Below are 19198 nucleotides of genomic sequence, written 5' to 3'. Positions count from 1 at the left end.
TGGAGTGGATCTTGAGCTCAACGTCACCCTTCGTTACCGTCTACAAGAACATCTTTCCCACACCCACCATTTTGCACACTTTCCATCAATCCTACCTTGAATCATCAACCTTACTTTATCGTACCATTTAGGAAGATCAGCCCAGCTTCTTTCTCAAGTCTTAAGTCACGGTCTACCACTGCCGCATTTAACGCAAGCCAAGGATTTTATAACCCCATCATCACTCGACGATATCAGCAACTCCTCTGGTAAGTTTTCCGTTCTTCAAAAAAAGAAAGGAAGTATCCATGAAATCTCTGTCGGGGTTTTTTTTTTCATTATATCAGGGCGACGTCGTCTCAAAATTACCTTGCAAAATCTCGTAGATGATGCCACATGGTCAAAATTTGGTGCATCTTAATCATGTATGCTGTGACGACTTCATATTATGCCTGCAAGGAACATTCGAGGCTAACTAGTCATCATAGCGAAAATGGAGAAGCCAAAGCGTCAGAAGTGGCTTGACGTCTATGACGAAGAGAGCGGCACCTACATACCACAACTCATACAAGATGAGAAGTCCCCCGTCTTGAAGTCAACGAGCCAGGCCTTAGGCAAATCAATTAATGAAGACATCACAAAGGAGCTGGAGAGTGAAGAGACCACCAAGGAACCAACGAATGAACAGACAATTGAAGAGGCCAATGAAGAGGCCACCAATGAAGAGGCCACCAATGAAGAGACCAATGAGCAGACTGACGAGCAGACAATCGATCATGGCTCGTCTCCCATCTCAGGATCAACTAGAGGAAACGTGGATTCAAACGCCACGTCTATCAAAAATCCTAGTGAAGGCTCAGCAAGTATCCATGAAGAAAAGAATTCATCCCATATAAGCAATGCATGGGAAAGAACTTCTGAAGAGGAGGAGCCAAGTCATCCACGAGATGTCCCAGATCCTGTGACCTCGACCATTCATGAGCAGGACGAACCATGTTCACAAGATCAAACCAAAGGTTGTGCTCCCCAAGGCCCCATGTTGGCAGATCTAGTCAAAGATTTATCTCCCCGTGTCTCCTTGCTAGCAGCCCTGGTACGCGATAGCCGTGCTACAGAATCTACCCAGCAGGCCACGATGCCCGACCACACCAGCGTTAATCCCGTTAGTCCTAGTCCGCTTGATTTCCAGGAGGGAGGCGCTGAGCAGGGATTCAGATCCCTTGCTCTGAAGGGGAACGAGAACGAGGACTGGGACGCAACTTGGTGCGACCGCGCTGCTTATGAGCCTTATTATGGTGGTGATTTTGACGACGAATTCAATTCTATCGATGGACACCACACAAAGATATCTGAACATCTTGCAGGAAACATCAAGGATTGGGTCCAGACAACTCATGAGGTTACCAACGACATTACCACCGACCTCCATCCCCAGGGTATCAAGGAGCCCGAGTCATGGGGCGTTAACCCTGAAACTGGCACATTAATGAATCCAATTGAGCACCCTGTTGAACTGAAATGTAGGTGCCCACTCGAACTTGATATGCCAAATTGCACTATTAACAAACTTGATGTAGTGGAGGAAAGAATTAAAGGGGTTGACCAGAATACCGAGGATAACATTATCCGGATGCGCCGTGATGCACACAAGCGAGCTCAGCGCCAGGCTGCCATGAAGATCCTAGAAGCTGAGATAGAGAATGACCAATTGAAGGCAAAGGGGCTCCCTGGATATCCTTTCTATTCAGTACAGAAGACCGTCATTCCACAGGAGACGGCCAGCCAACAGGAGATGACAAGTCAACCAGACAAGGCAAGCCAAGAGGACACACTAGACCAACAGGAGGCAGTAGGTCAACAGGAGGAGGCGAGCCCACAGGAAACTGTGAATCCGCGAGAAATCAGAGCACCGATCCATCTCCGACCAACGGTGCCAGAAGACTTGCCGCAAATCGCGGAAATCTACAACAGGGAATTTATGGTAATCCCTGATAAACATCCAGTCAAGGCCACTGAGTTCCTCAGTCTCTACGGCAATGCCCTCAAGTATAACTTGCCTTTCATCGTTGCCGTGAATGGTTGGTACAATCCTAAGAAGGGTGATGGTCAGATAGTTGGGTTCGCTTTGATGGATACAGCTATCAAAGGAATCACAGGCTCGCACCAGACACGTGCTGAAGGGGCCGGCAAGTTGATTGTCATCGTGCACCAGGACTACCGACGTCTTAACATCTGTTCAGCAATGCTTGATGCCATCTTGTACTGCTGTTCAATCAATTACAAGCCCCGCTTAGGTTATCAGGTTGTTAACCCCAGCAATGATCATAGATTTATGAAGCCAGAACACAACCCTGGGCAGTGGAACAACGTTGACATCGAAGCCATTGTTGAGAGCAGATATGACCAGCCGCACGCCGAGGCTGAGCTGGAATACAAGTGGATCTCCGATTATCTCAAGAAGTATTTCCAGATGAGCCTTGTATCCCACGACGTCGCTCTGTACAAGTTGGGTAATACCTGGCGCGACAGGATTACCTTCCGACACCGATGCCGCCCGTTAGACTCCGATTCTTAAATGCCGGGTTGCAACACGATGAAGTTTGGAAGAGTCGATTTGGGGATGATGGACTACACGTAACTCATGAAGTTTGATGGCGCGCCAGCCAGCCAACAAGTCCCGTTGACTTCACCAATTTTCCATTGCTTTGCGCTACCGTCAACAGTCACGAACATCAATTGTGGACGTTCTACCCTCCACTTCCGAGATCACGCAAATGGTTATTATTCGTCTGAACGACGTTACCGTCACTCGTCAATTGAAGTAAATGGTCAAAGGAGTTGGTATGGTTGACGATAGGTTGAGGAATGCTGATAGGATGGATGGGTTACTTCTTGCTATGTACTTGCTCGATTGCAATTCCCCCCTCACCACACAGTCCAGGGACAAACGTAATGCCCTGGTTTTTACCGCCGAGTTTCAGAATAAACCCACAAATAGGGTCATGTTGCAGTAATAAACTCGTCGAATGCTATGACTTGACGCTGTCCCTTGGTAGTCTTGTGAATTCGGTAAATTTATAGGAAGGAAAGTTGATCTGCACTCACCCATTCGTAGATTCTGGTAAGCCCAAGTAGAAGCTACACGTGTACGTTCAAAAGTTCTCCTTCCCTTTGATATTGGCAAATCGCACCACCTTCGGATCACAGGCATCGAAGATCTTATATAAAGCAAAGCTACTAATTGGCAGCATTGGATTCGGCATACTGTGATATACATAGGCCCCGACTTTCTAGGATGAAGATCCCTATCTCTAGTAAACGACGGACTCGAAGAAGAGTCGAGGAGGAAAGGGGCAAAAAAACGCTCAATTCCATCAACATCTGCACAAAAATGAGAAATGATTATTGGCCCATCTAGGTAACCTCCGATGGTGATATATACACCACGCAATATTCGCCAAAAGACAGGCGCACTGTTCTGTGTGGCACTAAGAAGACGCCGTCGATAACTCCTATGCAGCTCATGCATTTAGGCAAATTCCCGCAAAGCAAAAATGACCGAATCCAGCCTGAGTAAAGTCTCCAACTCCGTTAATGTATGTTTATGATGCACCGATACTCCGTGAAATGACGTCGTCCTTACATGACGGCGCAAGCAGCCGCCACGGTCCGTGCTCGGCGGCGACCAGCCCCTCCTTGCTCGTCTTCGTGTAGCATTTGCGCCTCTCGAGCCCGTCGTCTCCGTCGTCTAGATCCGGCACCGGCTGCTCCTGCCTCCTCGACAGCTTGCATATAATCTGCCCACTTCCTCTCTAATCTCGCAGCGGCGGCGAAGTCGCCCTTCAGGACCCGTTGCGTATGCTGCTCTACCGTCTGTTGCCACCCATAAAAGCATTTGAGACCGATAATCTCGGTTGGGTATGTTGCCGAACTCTCATGTGGTTGCCGAATTTCAGCATTCCAAGACAGAATCTCCCGGATGCCTGTCCACGTGACCATTTGACAATCGTACACGATTAGTTTCAGTCCGATGTGAGGACGCGAACTACGCGTCGATGTTCGGTTTGACCGAGACCTAACCATAGCAGCGGCCTCTGTGAGTACTAAGTCACCGATTCGTGTATTGTCCATATCCACACTCTTGAGGCTGACACAATTTTTCATGATGGGCAACATGCCGGTGTCACTGATATTTTCGCAGTAACTCACGGAAAGATGCTCGAGCTTCGGTGCACATGGGGCCTTAGCCAAATGTTGGGAGAGAATGTCATTGGTCAACTCCGAGAGCTCCTCTAATTCTAGGTGAGTGAGACGAGGAGTTGAAGCAAGAATTGGTTGGAGGGCTGCGTCAGTTAATGAGGTACATCCGCTCAGTTGCAATCCTTGTAGGTCAGGAACGAGATGACCCAATACAGCCACTGCTGGACTTGTTAATTGTGAGCATCGGCTAAGGTCCAGATGTTTGAGCCTCCTTGGTGGGACGATTGGTCGATCTGTAAGAATATCGATTTCAGGTTGGCTGCCATGGATCATGGTCTTGAAAGCCTCGTCATCAAGATCCGTGCAACCGCTCAATACGAGCCTTTCAAGGTTGTTCGTCGTGAAGATGGCTTCCGCTACGCTTATATTGTTAAACCCCTTGACTTCTCCGGCTCTTACTTCCCGTAGCCTTGGACACCCAAGGACTACCATCTTAACTCCTCGTGCGTCCATATGCTTACACCACGATACATTGAGTGTCTCGAGTTGCGGGCAATGTTGCGAAATGATCTTGCAAGTGCTGTTTGTCACAGCTGACATGCTTGTAAGATTTAGATTGGCAAGTTTCTCGTTAGTTCGAATAAGGTTGTGCAAGGTGTTTCGCTGGAAATTTCGACATCCCTCCAATGTTGCATTAATTAGATTCTTGCAAGACGTGGCAATGACCTCGGCCCGTTCGTAATGCTCGATTTGGAGGCATCCGCGAATATTCAACTCTTTCACAAAAGGACCAGCCGAGAGTATAATCTTAGCCAGAGCTTCTGCAGGTATTTCCATGTAGAATTCGGTAGCATCGAAATGGGTCCACAACTGGCCGTCGAAACAGAATTTGTGAAAGTCCTTGCTCAGGCGTGAGATGCGAACGAGCTCCTTCGGTCGGAGATACGACAAGATATGGACTCGAATTTCGTCGGGCATCTTAGCCCAGAAGTCAAAGGGGGGCTTTCGGACCGTACCGGATCTAGACCTCGTAGCCGCAAATTCGACTGGCAGGGAGGAGGTAGTCGGATTTAAATGTGTTGTAGACACATTGGCAACTTTACGTGCTATACGGGTTTCAATCCCATCGAACGCAGGGAGCTCGGCCGTCGGGCTACCAGGTATAGAAGACTGGCCATTTGAGAAATACCCTGGCGTGACGCTGCCGGAAGGATATTGTCCAAATGGCGAAGTCGCTGCGAGGCTAACACATGATAAGCTGCCCTTGGTGCCATAGGGAGAGCTGGAGGATCTAGCACGACCAATCTGCTGTAAAGAGGGCGAAGAAGACATTCGCTGGATGCCTTGAAGCAACCTCTGCCGACGCTTCTCTTTTGGTCGGGTTTCCAGTGGCGTCATGGCTGGCGACTCCTCGTCAATTGGATCAGGTGGGGTGATATCGGACATGGTGGACGTTGTTGTATTCTGCGAAGCTTTAATGAAAATAGCTTGGATATTAAACACAATTGAAAAGGTGCCGTCGAAGACAATACTGTTGCGTGAATAATGAATGACAAGATAAATTGACCGAGATGATAGACGTCGTGTGTTCCACTGCCGCGTTGAGGCGTTATTGTTTGCTAAGTACCAAAACCGTCTATTGCGAATGCGGGGGCTTCGAATCGTCACTAAATCGATTAAGATGGCCAGAAAAGGCAACACATTGAACTGCAACCCAACCAGGGATGTATGTGTCTTCCTCACAATCGTCAAACCAACATTATTTTTAGTTCACTTTCTTCTAGTAGTGTTCCCGTCGTGCTCCTTTCGACCTGGGGCCTTGGACGTTAGAACAATAGAATACTTAGATAAACGAGTGTAGGACTAGCCAGCCCTATTGTGAGCTTTGTGAGCTTAAAAGAAGGTGAGGAGGGATAGGAGGTTGGAGAAGAGGGCAACACAATAATCAATTGTTCGGATAGCGGAAGGGAAAGGAGAGGAAGAAATCGGTTCCAGATCCGCCCCAACGATCAGCGGGATAGACTTATTCAAAGTGGCGACCGGACTTCCTAATGCGTCCGTGTCAAGTTGGTGAAGTACGAGGTATTTAGTGCTTAGTTGGTCTGACTTGACGGCGGGCTTCAAGTTGGTTGGCTGTTGGTTATCAAAGAAGACGGGCGATGGAAAAAAGGGAAGAGGAAAGATTCAGAAATCTAGCTCGACTAAGCCAAACCTTCCACATTTAACGTTCAACATCTAACGTTCACCAAACCTCAAAAACTTTAATTTACCCAGAGAAAGGCAACCTCGACTGCCTCGATTAGATAGGTATTAGTGGGAAGATAACAAAAACACCACATGCAACAGACGGTCTCGATATTGCATGGATTGATGGGAGAAGGGGAACAAAAGAAGGTTACGCTGACCCTCGCGAAGTCTTAGCTGACTTGCCCATGTGAGACTCCATATTTAATCAGGGTCTCGCTGTTATCGTGAAAGAAACGGCCGCATTATCAAAAACAAAGGAAAACGTGGGGTGATTATTTCTGCATGGTAAGGTTATTTCTAGCCCGCTCTGGCCGTTAGTTGTCCCTAGTGGTCGAACCCCTCTAAAGCCTTCCTTGCCCTCCCTACAAAGAGCCCCGCAGCTTCTTCGTCTAACCCCGACCCCTGGCCCCTGAGATTTCCGATTCCATCTACAAAATCGACACAGTCCACTCCTATTTTGATATTTCTATTGAAATGGTCAGCATGGTGTATCTCCCCCATTGGACCAAACACCCGCAAGAAAGGCGATCACGGTCCTCGTGGCACAACTCCCAAAGCCCTCCAAACCATGATGTCGCATCCAACGCTTCAGACCTGCCATTTACTTTTTTTGCTAGAAGTTTGTTTCTTCATACCCTCAGCCTACACGGCTTCTCGGACCCGAATACTAGCAACACTCTAAGCTTACCTAGTCTAAAGAGAACCAGCTCTAAATTCGGACCTTTCCTCGTACCTATATGCTAGGGGTCTACTAGGTTGTTCTTTCTCGTACTTCTCAGGGGACTGTCTACGTGGCTCCACAAGCCCAACCAACCAGCTGGGTTCGAGCCGCTCTGCCGCCTTCCCGACCATTCATTGTTGCGAATCTTACGGCTGACATTCCCTCACCATCTCCGTTCTAGACATGATCTTTTCGCGTGGATGTTTTAGGACATTACCCACAGACGATGCCGCTATTTGCTAACCTGCAGTAAGTTGCAGCCGAGAAAAGAACCAATGGTCCCTTCGTACAGCTGCATTTAAGGGTCCACACACCATCTTTTCCATGTTGAGAACGCCATCATAGAGTCATCGTGTGACACAAACTATCAGGCTTTTGGACACTTTATCTACCAAAGCTAAAGTTTCTTTTTTGTCGGACCCTAGGCGTCGTACAATTTGGGAGAGCATCTACGGAGTTTACTTTTGGTTGAGCCCATATTGTTTGATTTTGAAATTTGTATCTGCTCTTCTTGGCATTTGTCGATCACCTAAAACTCTTCGAGTTCATCAAGGATTCCCCGCATCTCCGAAAAAGAGGGGACAAGATATTTAATAAGGATGCTTTACTCTTCGAGTCTTCTTATCTTCACATCGAATTTGCACATTTTAGGTTCTAATACTTGCGCAAGGTATAAAATGTCGAGGTGTATTTATGATGAACCAAGGCTAGGTATGTCTTGTAAAAAGACGCGATACGGAGTGAGATGATGAGATAGCGGCATTTTAAGGCTGGGTGGATTTTGAGACCTGAAAAGATCAAGTGGTTGCATTCTTCAATTGATCTGCAGCATTCATGTCTTCCCGTGCTTGGAAATAGATCGCCTGACTTCATCATCGTATCACATCCTCACTGAAATAGCTCCCAGCTGATCCACCATCCCGATAACAAACAGAGTCAAGGGGCTCACTTCGACGAAATAGGTCAAGTCTTGATAACATATGAAGAGTCGAATGATTCAACGGCTTCGAACTTCATAGAAATAATTTTATTGACATATAGCCTCTTAAGTTCGACTGATAACAATAGGGCTATTTACCTATTCATCATATCTCAATGTGAACATTCAGCTACAACCAACCGGTATAATGTACAGAATGAAAAGATTATCATCTAAGCCTTGAAATACCTAGGTATAACATCCATAATTAAATAAATGAAGCCATCATAACATGTTTCATACGTCAGAGGGCCATCATTGTCGGTACAAAGTTATCAACTCACCTAAATACCTTAACATAAAATTAATAATTATTTCATACTTAAGTGATGGTAATAAGATTCCTAATTCAAGATAATTCAAACCTTGCTCATGAAATTGTTTCAGCTTGATCAATATTTGGTTTCCCCTAATAAGTTTCTTCTATATAAAAAAAATTCGTAGCTTATATTATATCAACTTAGCGTAATTATTTTCCAGATAAGTAAATGTGTAACAATTAATAAAACCTTAACTACTCAAGTATATAATGCCAATATATTATTTTATTCTACGCTTAGCTTAACCGTGCCATAAGACCAGTATTTAATGTTATTTGGTACGAATTACTTCTCAAATATAAGTAGAAAATAACCAGACATATAAATCCACAGGGAGATTCCAGTGTCTGTTATTCTATGTAGTAAAAATATTATGGCTTTATGCTTCAACATTCGTCCATATGCCCTTCTATGTGCAGAAAGTCATTACAGCCATACAGGCTTGAAGTTTTAATTAACATCCATTTAACTGGCAGTTGTCTGCAGCCAGGGGTTAGGAGGCAAGATACATCTATCTACCTAAGCACCCACCAAATCTCGGTTCAGGGCACTGTCGGTACACATGACACAAGACAATATATGTAAAAGCAAGTACCATTCATGCTGTACATTCTGGGTCTGGTCTACCAGGTCGTGTGAAGCTGTTTCATGCCTTCTAATCCCTGGCTGTAGACAACTTCCAGTTAAATGGATACATAGGTAGGTAGGTATTTATGTAAATATTTCCAACTCTCAGTGACAAAGAATGTACATACCTAGGTAGGTAGATAGTTGATCACAGAATTCAAAATGTATTATTATTAGGTACTAAATCATCTGAAGTTCGTATTTATTTTGACAATATTTTTCTCGCTTGTATGGACCTTATTATATGAGAACATCATCTTTATTTGAATAGGTAAGCACAGGGTGTAGATAGTTAGATATTGACAGTGAGGGTAGACTATTACGATAGTATGGATGTTTCTCAAACCGGAATGCAGGCGTTTTAATGAGAGGCAGTGACCCTAAGCCGTGCCTTGTGGTTTTATCGGAGCTAGAATATCTGCAAAAACGCAAGATACCTAGTATATTCGGGCTCCTAGGAATATACGACGCCCTACGTTTCTAAGATGAGATTCTCCGTGAGGTTGTTTCATGGAAAACACCTGGAATAACCTCCTCATTCTCAGCATTATAATAAAAGTATTTGGTTCTATACCTCTTTTTCGTGTCACTGTTAGTTCACTCTTCCACCGAAGATCCAAGGTAGCTAAGCTCATCAAGTCGTCAAAGCCAATCACTTGTCTGCCAATTCAAGCATGGATACATTAGACTTTAGTATTCACGAGATTTTAAAAATGGGTTGATTTCATCTAATAACATGAAACAATTGTACTTCGTATATGGCCATTGATTCTGATATTCGATGTCAAGCAAGTACCTGTCTTCGTCGGTAATGGACCTCCAAGAGTAACGAAGCAAGCAATGGAGGTTGTAGTCCCTCCGGTTTGTTTAACTCCGGCATGTTGATAACAAATCAATGGCATGGCTCGCTCGAGATCATTGCGTTTAACTTAATAGACACCGAACTTGTTAATGGTAATGTGATTACCCACTCGTTTCATCGACGTTTACTGGAGCTCTAGCCTACGAAAGTCTGATCCTGTAATGAACTAGTAATGAGCAAGGGGAGTAACGCGTTTTACAACTATAGATATCACACCTGGTGGGCGTTTAATCGACACAAGAACGAACTGCGGCGTACTTTAAGATCCTTTTTGTGTAAAAATGCCTCCTTACCTAATTTCATTTGCTAAAAGGGATTGAATCATAGCGACAACCTTTTCTCTTTAGATCTTATCCATAGGCCGTTTTTCGCTGCTTACATGCCCAGAGAGGTTGATCGCATGAAGCCTCTCCCAACAAATATTTCTACCTGCCTAGGTAGGCATGATTTGTAGGTTCCCCTTTAGTGGAACCCAACTTTGTGGTTCTCAGTAGATGCCCCCTTATTTACGGGTTTGGATCCTATATCTTAACTTTTCCTCCATAGTATCCGATTTGTGTGCTTAATATCCAACCAAACCGACTAAAGTCAAGGTCCGAGAGTGAAAATGGCATCCTCATTATTTGTGTATACGGCCAAGATGCCATGGATGTTTCTCGTTAAGGCCACCTTGTCCTTATGACTCATTCTCCATTGGTGTGTTATTGATATCTCCTATGAACCCCTAAATACCTTGATAGTCATATGACCACAGAGTAGGAGGGGCGGTGAATGCTCCTCGTAAGATGGGTTGGTAGTTCTGTTTCGCTCGTCTATCTCCAAGGTGATCTTCAACCCGACGCCCAAGTTCTGCATGTTGGGCAGCCCTTGGGCAAATCAGCAAGACTCACCGGTTCTCCCCGAGCATAGGTAAGTCGCGATTGTCCTTCTGACTCAGAGGATGGCATGACCCAACGGGCCAACCTCGTTAGCTTCGCGGCGCATCTCGAACCAGTCCAAGGCCCTTGACGCATTGATTACCCTGGGGTAAACCTGTCGGGGATCGACTGACACGGCTTATATTGTGATATTTGGAGATAGCCAATCGATAGTTCAAAATCACATGGATGCGCTGCAGAATCCTCATTCAGATCCTCCGAGGTACCCGATGCACGTTCCAAGCTTTTGAGAGGCCTTAGTAGGTAAAACGCCGCCTAATCATCAATCGCCCTATCGTTTTTGTGGTGGAAAACCTCCTGAAGATTTGGTGATAACCGCCATGTTTTAGGAGGCCTCCCGGTGTGTCCTCGCCGCAGACCGGGTCAGGCCAGTGGGCCGTTGACACGACAGGACCAGGCAAAAACGCGAATACGTCAAAATGAGGCAAAATGGATTTCGTTATTTCTTTGAAGCGTCCGAGTTAAACGAATTGACAAATCCATGAAGTTTGCGACGTGGGTCATTCGTGTTCATCTTGGGACGTTACTCTGCTGAATCCTGTAGTCGGGTTCGGATGTTCCGCATCCTCAAGGGCTAAATCTCCTAAGGTACGTATGAGGTCATCGCCTCGCTAATGTATAGATGCCGTAGCTTGAATCTGTCAAACATGTTAAACCTGCAAATATGGTGGAGAATAATCTAGAAATCCCAAATCTTTGAATCGTTGAGTCGGTGTAACAGCTGCAAGAGGTGTGGCTAATAAGTAACGTAGCGATGTGTTGGCAGCTTAGATCAGGGAATCTTAAGTAACACAACTACACAGCCACATGCCACATGCCACATCTTCCCCAAAGTCCAGGTTTGGTTAGTGGAGGAAACAGCCACCTTAGGTGTACAATTATGGACTTTAGGCATGTTGTACTCTGTACATATAATACTTTGGGTTTTATGATCGGCAAGGACCCCGCATAGATATCCCAATATGCGCTATATGCACCTGCATTATTCTTTCAGCTTTTCATGGATTTTAGGAGCTTCAGAGACATTGAGGCCTTGAGGAGAGATACTACCTACCAGCCTACGTAGGTAGCTTTGGCAAGATTCGCCTCAGGTACCATGTACTCTACGTATGTATGTACGTTATTGTTTGTTTCGGAATATTGGACCTGGCAAAACAAGCAAAACAGGCAAGACTATTGGTAACCGAGTTTCCTTTCTGGGCATTCCGTTACCCATGTGGTTTACCAGAATTCCTAATTCCCATAAGCTGGTAATTGTCTGACTCTATCGACTATGTATGTTTGCACGTGTAGAATAATAGCATTATGTTCACGTGCGGAGACGTTGACGCAAGCTTCCATGATCTTGGAAATATCCCTACAGGGAAAGCAAGGGTTCGATGTTCGTTGTTTCGTTCAGTGCCGGGCCTGCGCCACAGTCGTGAAGATCTAGTCGATTTCGTGTTCTTATCAATGTTCGATGTTCTACGAGAGAGGCTCAGCAGGTGAGCAAGCCACAATCGATGCAACCCTACAACTCCACGTTTTCTATGGTAGCGCCTGGTCACTATTTTGAGACGGGGCAAGCGATGATTGCCGGGGAAGTACCCAAGTATTTTCAATGTTCACATGCGGCTTCACCTTGTAACCGTCATGATCTCGGGAGACGGAAGCTCGGTAAAGAGCGGCGGTAAGCAATATGTGTCGTGTTATACATATCTAGAGGATCATATTTTGTTGAGTTGAGGTTCTACTCGGCCCTTAATTAATTCCCCTAACTTCGTATACGTATGTGTCTAGTACCTATTCTCATGCGATTGGATTCACAGGCCACCATTTTTCTGGCAATCGCGATGTTGCGCCCACAGCGCTAGAGGCCTGTCGCATTACCATGTATGTACCAGTAGAAATAGTTTTTCGTATTGCGCGTCCCTGCGGTAAAAAGGGTGTTCTAACATGCCATCCAAAGACCCAAGATCCAAGCTCTCATGGACTTGGACAGTTGACCTCTTCTGGCGGCTGCTGTGACAAGTCCCGAATCTCCACTAATGCATGATAGAACCTGCATGTACATATGTATGCACATGTAAACTCGCAGCAATCTGCCCTTAAATCCTGAGTCTAACGTTAGATGGGATAGACAATGCGGGTCATGAAGGCTTCGCCGTTGGTATTGGGTTGCCTCTTTTCTCGGCAAGTTTTTCGTGCCTCGTGTCCGCATTTTCTATACTTTGCAGATGTCTGTATGCTTTTGCTGATTTATGATGTAGTTCATCTGCAGCTTGCAGAGCTCATTTCCGATTAATCGTTAAGGTGGATTTAATGGTAGAGCGGATAGGCGCGTATAGAGCAATAAGCGACGTGGCTTCCAGTTACGATCAAAGTACCCAGGTATTCAATGTTCCAACTTGGAAGTATCGATTGAAGTGAGGCGGCAAGGTGCGGATCACGGAGAGGCCGTTTCTAACCTGCGCTTGCAAGTTGCACAGAGTGTAGCAATACGTACCGATAGCCGGGATCAGGATCTAGAAAAGTTAAACGCACAGGCCACGCGCATGGGCAGGGGTATGCGGGCCTTACGGCATCAGTCAAGTGACTTTCGGCTTGCATCTCGTCTCTTGAACCTCTTCCCCAGTATCTTATGTCTCCGTGTCTCCGTCTGCTCCGTGCTTAACCCCCAATCATCAACTTCAGTCAAACAACTCGCCTCTTCGGCCAATTGTATCAGTCTCCATAGACCTTGATTGACCGAAACAGGTGTTCAATATCTCTCGATGATTATTAGATCTGCCATGTTGATCTTGCCTTGTCCTTGATATGGGCTTCTCAATCGTCATCCACATGACTGATCCTCTGCAGGAGGAGGAGCTTAGGCTCGGCATTATTTTCAGTATGCTACACGAATCAAGTTATGACGCCCGCATTTCAAGGAGTATCTACTCCCGAAGTTGGAGATACCGCGTTATCCAACAGCCGTTCCCCCTTGGACGCGTTTCCCGACATGAGGATGAGGTCTTAACTCGCCAAAGATCGGCTCAGTGGGGGTTTCTACTAGACGATAGGTCGCTTAGTACCGCATCAAGTGACTCACGGAATAGTGATAGAGCACCAGAGGACATTGTTCAGCCTTTTGTATGGCTTGGTCTGGACTCGGAGCGCACCCCAACTTTGGAAGTCCTATATTCCGGCACGGGAACTAAGTTTAGTGCAAGTCGGTGCCGTAACGGGCGATAGTCATATTCCGGATGTGGAAATGACTAGATAGATATCTCAGAGAAACACCACCCCTTTATGTTCTAATCCCTGAGCCTCCTTTGATGAAATTCGAGTTGAATTTATTTTTCTTAAATTCTCATTCGCTTGATTCTGCTTTAATTTTCGTTTCACTCACGTCTAGACTCAGAGATCCCCGGGGAAATCGTCTTGGTGGTTCCCTGATTCTCCTGATTTTACAGCCAATGGAAATTCGACCAAGAAAAATAATTTCTCCACCTTAATACTTTTCCGGCTCACAGGCATCAGCCAATCAGGGTTCAAAAGAGCCAAATTGCGTCGACACACCTCAACTCACCTTCTGCCGCTAACATGGATTACAACCTTGACATATGCCATCGACTGGTTCTCATTCAATCTCGACGTCGTTCTAGTTCTGGTCAGACGGACTCAGTCTACTGTGTTCTTCTTCATCCGGTAAAACACACGCGCGATGTGGAATCGATCTTATGATGCTTCATATCTCGCCCCATCGACTAGCTCCTTGACGCTGTAAGCGCCTCCGTGAGACTGGAAAATTACTCTCTTCCCTTGCAGTTCCTGGAACTTGCTGATACTGTACCCCAGACGCAGAGCGCTCGAATGGTCCATTTCTTTCTCTAATACTGGACGGCAAGCAACCCGGCGTGAGCCTCGTTTCTGCAAATTGCTCGAAGGGGAAGAATCCGGCTAAGCGCTAGTATACTTCTTCGAGGCATATGTGAAGCTCGTCTGCTAGGTTTCAGGATCTCAATCTAGGCGGCGTACCATCGAGTTAAGTCCTTCTTGTTAGTATGCAAGTCATCAGGAGCCCCCCAGTTGCTAACATCCAGCTCCGGGATGTTGGTGTTCCTTACTGGTTGATAACCAGGGTCTATATATTATCAAAGGGATATCATCGGTCGATCGGCATCAGGCAATGTTTACCAGTTATTCCCCATCCAGCCCATCTTGATCGACTAGTTTCAGCTCTCTTCCAATGGATAAGGAATCGTAGGTCGCATTGATACGCCAATCTCCAGATTTGATGGGAGAGCTCCAGACAATCTCCCGGCAACGAATTGGACTTTTCATGTCGCCTATCCTCCTCTACATCAGCCCGGCTACCGCATGGGTATATGGTTCTTCCTCCTAAGAGGTAGTATGCATAAGTGCAACGGTAAGCCCCCTTTGGTCATTATGAGGGCTTCTACTCATCAGCATAGCTGTAGCCTGCATGGGGAAGCGCAGCCAGAGGCTAGCCCTGCACGTACGTACGTTTACGGTTCCTTGGGTGAGCCTCATGATGTTTTAAAGTAGAAGACTAGTGGACATGTCACTGCAGTCATTGGTAGCGGAGTCCTTGTGTCAAGGACTAGCAACGATATCACATCTCGGAATTTATTAATGTGCTTATGTATTATGTTGCAAATGCGACGTTAATATGTGGAATATCACATCTCAAAAGAATCACCGAGGGGATGGATTAATACTTTACGAGGCTCAATATGGAACTAGTGTCCATTGCATATGAGACGATGGAAGAACGGCGATATCGGTACGCGGTCTCGGGTGAAACGAACGTACCTAGGCGTAATATTGCCTTCTTCTATAGTTCTGTTTACTAGTATCTCGGGTATGGATAATACATCATGATTCATGAGTACGGTAAATGGTATAATTGTATACCTATTAACATGACAAGTCACATGAAAGTCTCAAGAATTAATATAGGAGAATTGATACTAAGAAAATCAACAACTTATGCTGTTTCATGTTTCATGATGACGAAGTTGAGCGTGGATATCAGGATAGGCATGGCATGGAATGGCCGATGTGTCCAAAAGGAATAGGGGAATCAAGTACCCTGTACCGGATTGGGTCAAGAAAAAGCTACGTGGGTACCTCAGCTATGGTGTGGGCATTGGGCTTTTTTTTCGGGCTCGAGCTTTCCTTTCCCTAGCAGCCTAGGGGAACCCCTTGTACCTAGGCAGGTACCGGTACAAGGTTTGGGTACAGGCTACCGGTGGCGCCTGGCTGCACTGGCCACACTGCAGCATTTTCAGCTCTCTCTGTTCACTAATTCTTCTCTTATTTGTCTACAACCTGTTCGAGATATGCAAGTCGCAACACAGCCCACTCAAGTTGCAGTGCAAGCCAAAGGCCGCACCAAGACTACCAGGGCTACACTGGGTCCTCTTTGCCGCGCATGACTAGGATGGTCAGGATGCATCGGCCGTGGTATCGGTGGATTATTTTTTTTCTGGATGCCTACCAGAAAGGCTACATACTACTTGCTACAATGCTACATGCTACATTGGCCCTGTAGCGTGTGGTGTGTGCGGTGCCTCGCCTGCGGATGCTACCTACATCTGCGTCTGCGTCTGGGTGATGGTGGTGGTGTTCCTAATGCACGACGGTGGGCCGTCCATGGGAAACCAGAACCAGGCCTGATCGAACTGAGCTAGGCATGCTCCGAGAGGGATTAGATGGGCTTCTGACAGTTGGAGGATATAATCCATCGCACACAACCTACCTACATGGGCATACAAGGGGTAGAGAGCACCGAAGAGCACCGAAGAAGAGGATTGCTATAACACACCCCCACCACCCAGCAACACGAGTTTCTTACACTCCTTCTTTCTTCTTCACGAGATACTCGTCCACCGTTCTCTTCTTCTTATTTGCGGTCCAAGGCGTACACGCTAATTCCCCCAGTCTTGGGAACGCCTAGTCTCGGGTGCCGTCTTTTTTATTATTATTCGTCTTTCCCATCTGACTGACCCCCCTTCTCTCTTGAGCAACCGCTCTCTACCGCTTTTACAAAAAAATATTCCCTGTCACTTTTTCCCCCTCCGTCCTCCTACCTCGAGAGCCCTAAACTTAGGCGATGCCCCCACAACTATTACCGGCTTCGGCCGCCGCTTTTGCCCCCCGAGCATCATCCGTCAACGTTGTCTTGGGCTCAAAGGTCGAACCGTGGTTGACGCAAACTCTCAAGCGCATTAACAGAGTCAAGAGGCCGTTGAACAGCATACCGCAACATCAAAGATGCTTGACCGAGACGTTGTCGTCGCCGAATGCGATCTGGACTTTAACTTCGCTGATGCTGGAAAAGGCGCCCGAGTCGGATTTGCGCAGGGATTCTAATCCGTTGATAGAGGCCATCTTCAACTACCAGATCATACACGTCGAAGCTTATATCGTTCACGTCGACATGGTATTGCGGAATGAAGTCGCTTACAAGCTGACGCCCGGCTCGATAGAATCGCTCATCGAGTATCACAAGGAAATCTACTGCGTTAACGCTAAGGCTGACACTTACGACTGGCCCGAAAAGGAGCAGCACGCTAAGAAGTTACACGAAGACTTTGTCCAGGCTATCAACAAGTTTGTTTTCAGGACCCACGTTTCTGCTCTGGAAGGATTAGAAGAGGAGGGAGCTGGAGAGTTGCTTTGTGGGAAGAGCGAGGAGGTCAAAAATAGCATCTTGGGATTGTTGAATAAACCCCTGCTACCGCCGCCGCCGAAGATCGTCGATGTTGTCCGCCAACCGCCATTGCTGCCCAGCTCGCCCATAGGCGCAAACATTTGGTCGCAGTCTACCCCTTCACCCGCGATGCCCGCCCCGGTTGAGCCATGGCGCGTGTTGCCTTCTAGCCCTAGCGTCACGTCTTCTGTAGAGTCGACTACACCGATATGGGCTAACATGTCGCTACACGAGATCCAAGTACCTTCGCCCACCGTACCGTATAGCCAGCCATATTCTACGGCAGGGATGTTTTACAGTTCGCCAATGGTGACGTCCCCAATTCCGGCGCTGCCGCTTCCCAGCATGTTGGCGTCGCAATGTGGTGTAGGTGTTGGATACGGCGGCTTCGGCTGGGATCGATATCAAGAGTATACGACAACCATATGACAACCACCGTCTACCACGGGGGATCACCACCCAGTGGTAACGACCTCGTAAACGATTTTGGTTCGGGTTTCCCTCAGCCCAAGCAAGGGATAGGGATCCGCGGCATAGATCTCATCGCATCCCCAAGGCATACCGGCGTTTTGCATCAACCAGGAGCGAACTCTCGATCGTTTGACATATATAATAATCGGTGTTTTTTTCTTTTTATATCTTCTCTATGTTTAGCAAGCGAGCGTCTGATCTTTTACCGGGAAATATATCCCCTATATAACAACCGCCAGCTCGGTCATAGGCTGTATTCCTTTCACCTCATCATGTCAGGGACTGGGTGGGTTATCTGATTGCATTTACAAGTAGGGCAGCGCCTCGAGATATATGAGGTCGGATTTTCCTTTATACGTTAAAATAAGAGGTATACGCAGCAATGCACCCAATCATCGCCCGGCAAAGACCAGGACTGGACAAGTGGATTTTGGATTACCACATTTTTCTTTTCCTCGTTATACGGCATAAAGCGGCTTTCTTAGAAAAGATACCCCGATCAAATAAACGCGACATTGAGGGCGATTAAATTCGATCCTTCGGTCAGCGCACTCGCTCCAAGAGAATTTCTTTTTTTTCTTTTCCCAGGCCTCGGTTTCATGAGTTACGACTGTACGAACGACCTAATAACGAATGCTCCCCAACGGGCTTAATGACGACTTCACACGACGAAAGGACGACTTTTCAACTTGACGTTGAACATCCTCTCCGAGATACGAAATCCCATTCAAGCGACGACGGATTATTCGAAAGGAAGAATGCAAAGGACCGGATCCTATTATTTGCATTTCTTACGCGGTCGATTCTACAAGTTGCGCATAGAAACCGACATGAAAGAAGACACTGGTTGTCAGACATGCCAAGGCGTTTTTGAGCATTTCGCGATCTGAGCCGTGGCAAGATCGGCGACGATCCGGAAACTCAATAGCTGGGACTTGGAAGCGAGAGGGGAAAAGATCTCACGATCACATAAAAGAAGCTGGGCATAATATGGAAATCCCTGCTGAGCGGGGACGTGCGGAGCCCTTTACTCGCCGTCTTGCCCACATCATTCCTAGAACCGTCATCACATACACCCCCCCGGAACAGGACCTCTCCTGGAGGCTTAACTAAGCGCCGCGTCGAGCTGGATGCAAGACGCGGCAGCTCTGCCA

The 19198-nt window shown here is 46.7% G+C and overlaps 3 protein-coding genes across 3 annotated transcripts; 2 read left to right on the top strand and 1 right to left on the bottom strand.

Annotated features, from left to right (window-relative positions):
- Positions 1-461: 461 nt before the first annotated feature.
- F4807DRAFT_471446 (uncharacterized protein) lies at positions 462-2755 on the top strand. Its single transcript, XM_048002921.1, has 2 exons — positions 462-1499; positions 1557-2755. The coding sequence occupies exons 1-2, from the start codon at positions 473-475 to the stop codon at positions 2552-2554; spliced, it is 2025 nt and encodes a 674-aa protein (XP_047857390.1). The 5' UTR covers positions 462-472; the 3' UTR covers positions 2555-2755.
- Positions 2756-3618: 863 nt separating this feature from the next.
- Positions 3619-5577, bottom strand: F4807DRAFT_450065 (RNI-like protein; the record flags this gene model as incomplete). Its single annotated transcript, XM_048000086.1, has 1 exon — positions 3619-5577. The coding sequence occupies one exon, from the start codon at positions 5575-5577 to the stop codon at positions 3619-3621; it is 1959 nt and encodes a 652-aa protein (XP_047857389.1).
- Positions 5578-16762: 11185 nt separating this feature from the next.
- On the top strand, positions 16763-18349 carry F4807DRAFT_302664 (uncharacterized protein). Its single transcript, XM_047994957.1, has one exon. The coding sequence runs from the start codon at positions 16974-16976 to the stop codon at positions 18000-18002; it is 1029 nt and encodes a 342-aa protein (XP_047857388.1). The 5' UTR covers positions 16763-16973; the 3' UTR covers positions 18003-18349.
- Positions 18350-19198: the final 849 nt, after the last annotated feature.

The sequence above is a fragment of the Annulohypoxylon truncatum genome (genome assembly GCF_022578515.1).
Source record: "Annulohypoxylon truncatum strain CBS 140777 unplaced genomic scaffold F4807scaffold_5, whole genome shotgun sequence".
NCBI classification, from domain to species: Eukaryota; Fungi; Ascomycota; class Sordariomycetes; order Xylariales; family Hypoxylaceae; genus Annulohypoxylon; species Annulohypoxylon truncatum.
The sequence above is the reverse complement of the archived record's forward strand: the minus strand, read 5'-3'. Positions and strand labels throughout refer to the sequence as shown.

Coding starts and splice junctions, on each gene's coding strand:
- F4807DRAFT_302664 (XM_047994957.1), top strand. CDS start 16,974: ATGCCCCCACAACTATTACCGGCTTCGGCCGCCGCTTTTGCCCCCCGA.
- F4807DRAFT_471446 (XM_048002921.1), top strand. CDS start 473: ATGGAGAAGCCAAAGCGTCAGAAGTGGCTTGACGTCTATGACGAAGAG. Junction 1,500..1,556: donor GCACCCTGTTGAACTGAAAT/GTAGGTGCCCAC, acceptor AACTTGATGTAG/TGGAGGAAAGAATTAAAGGG.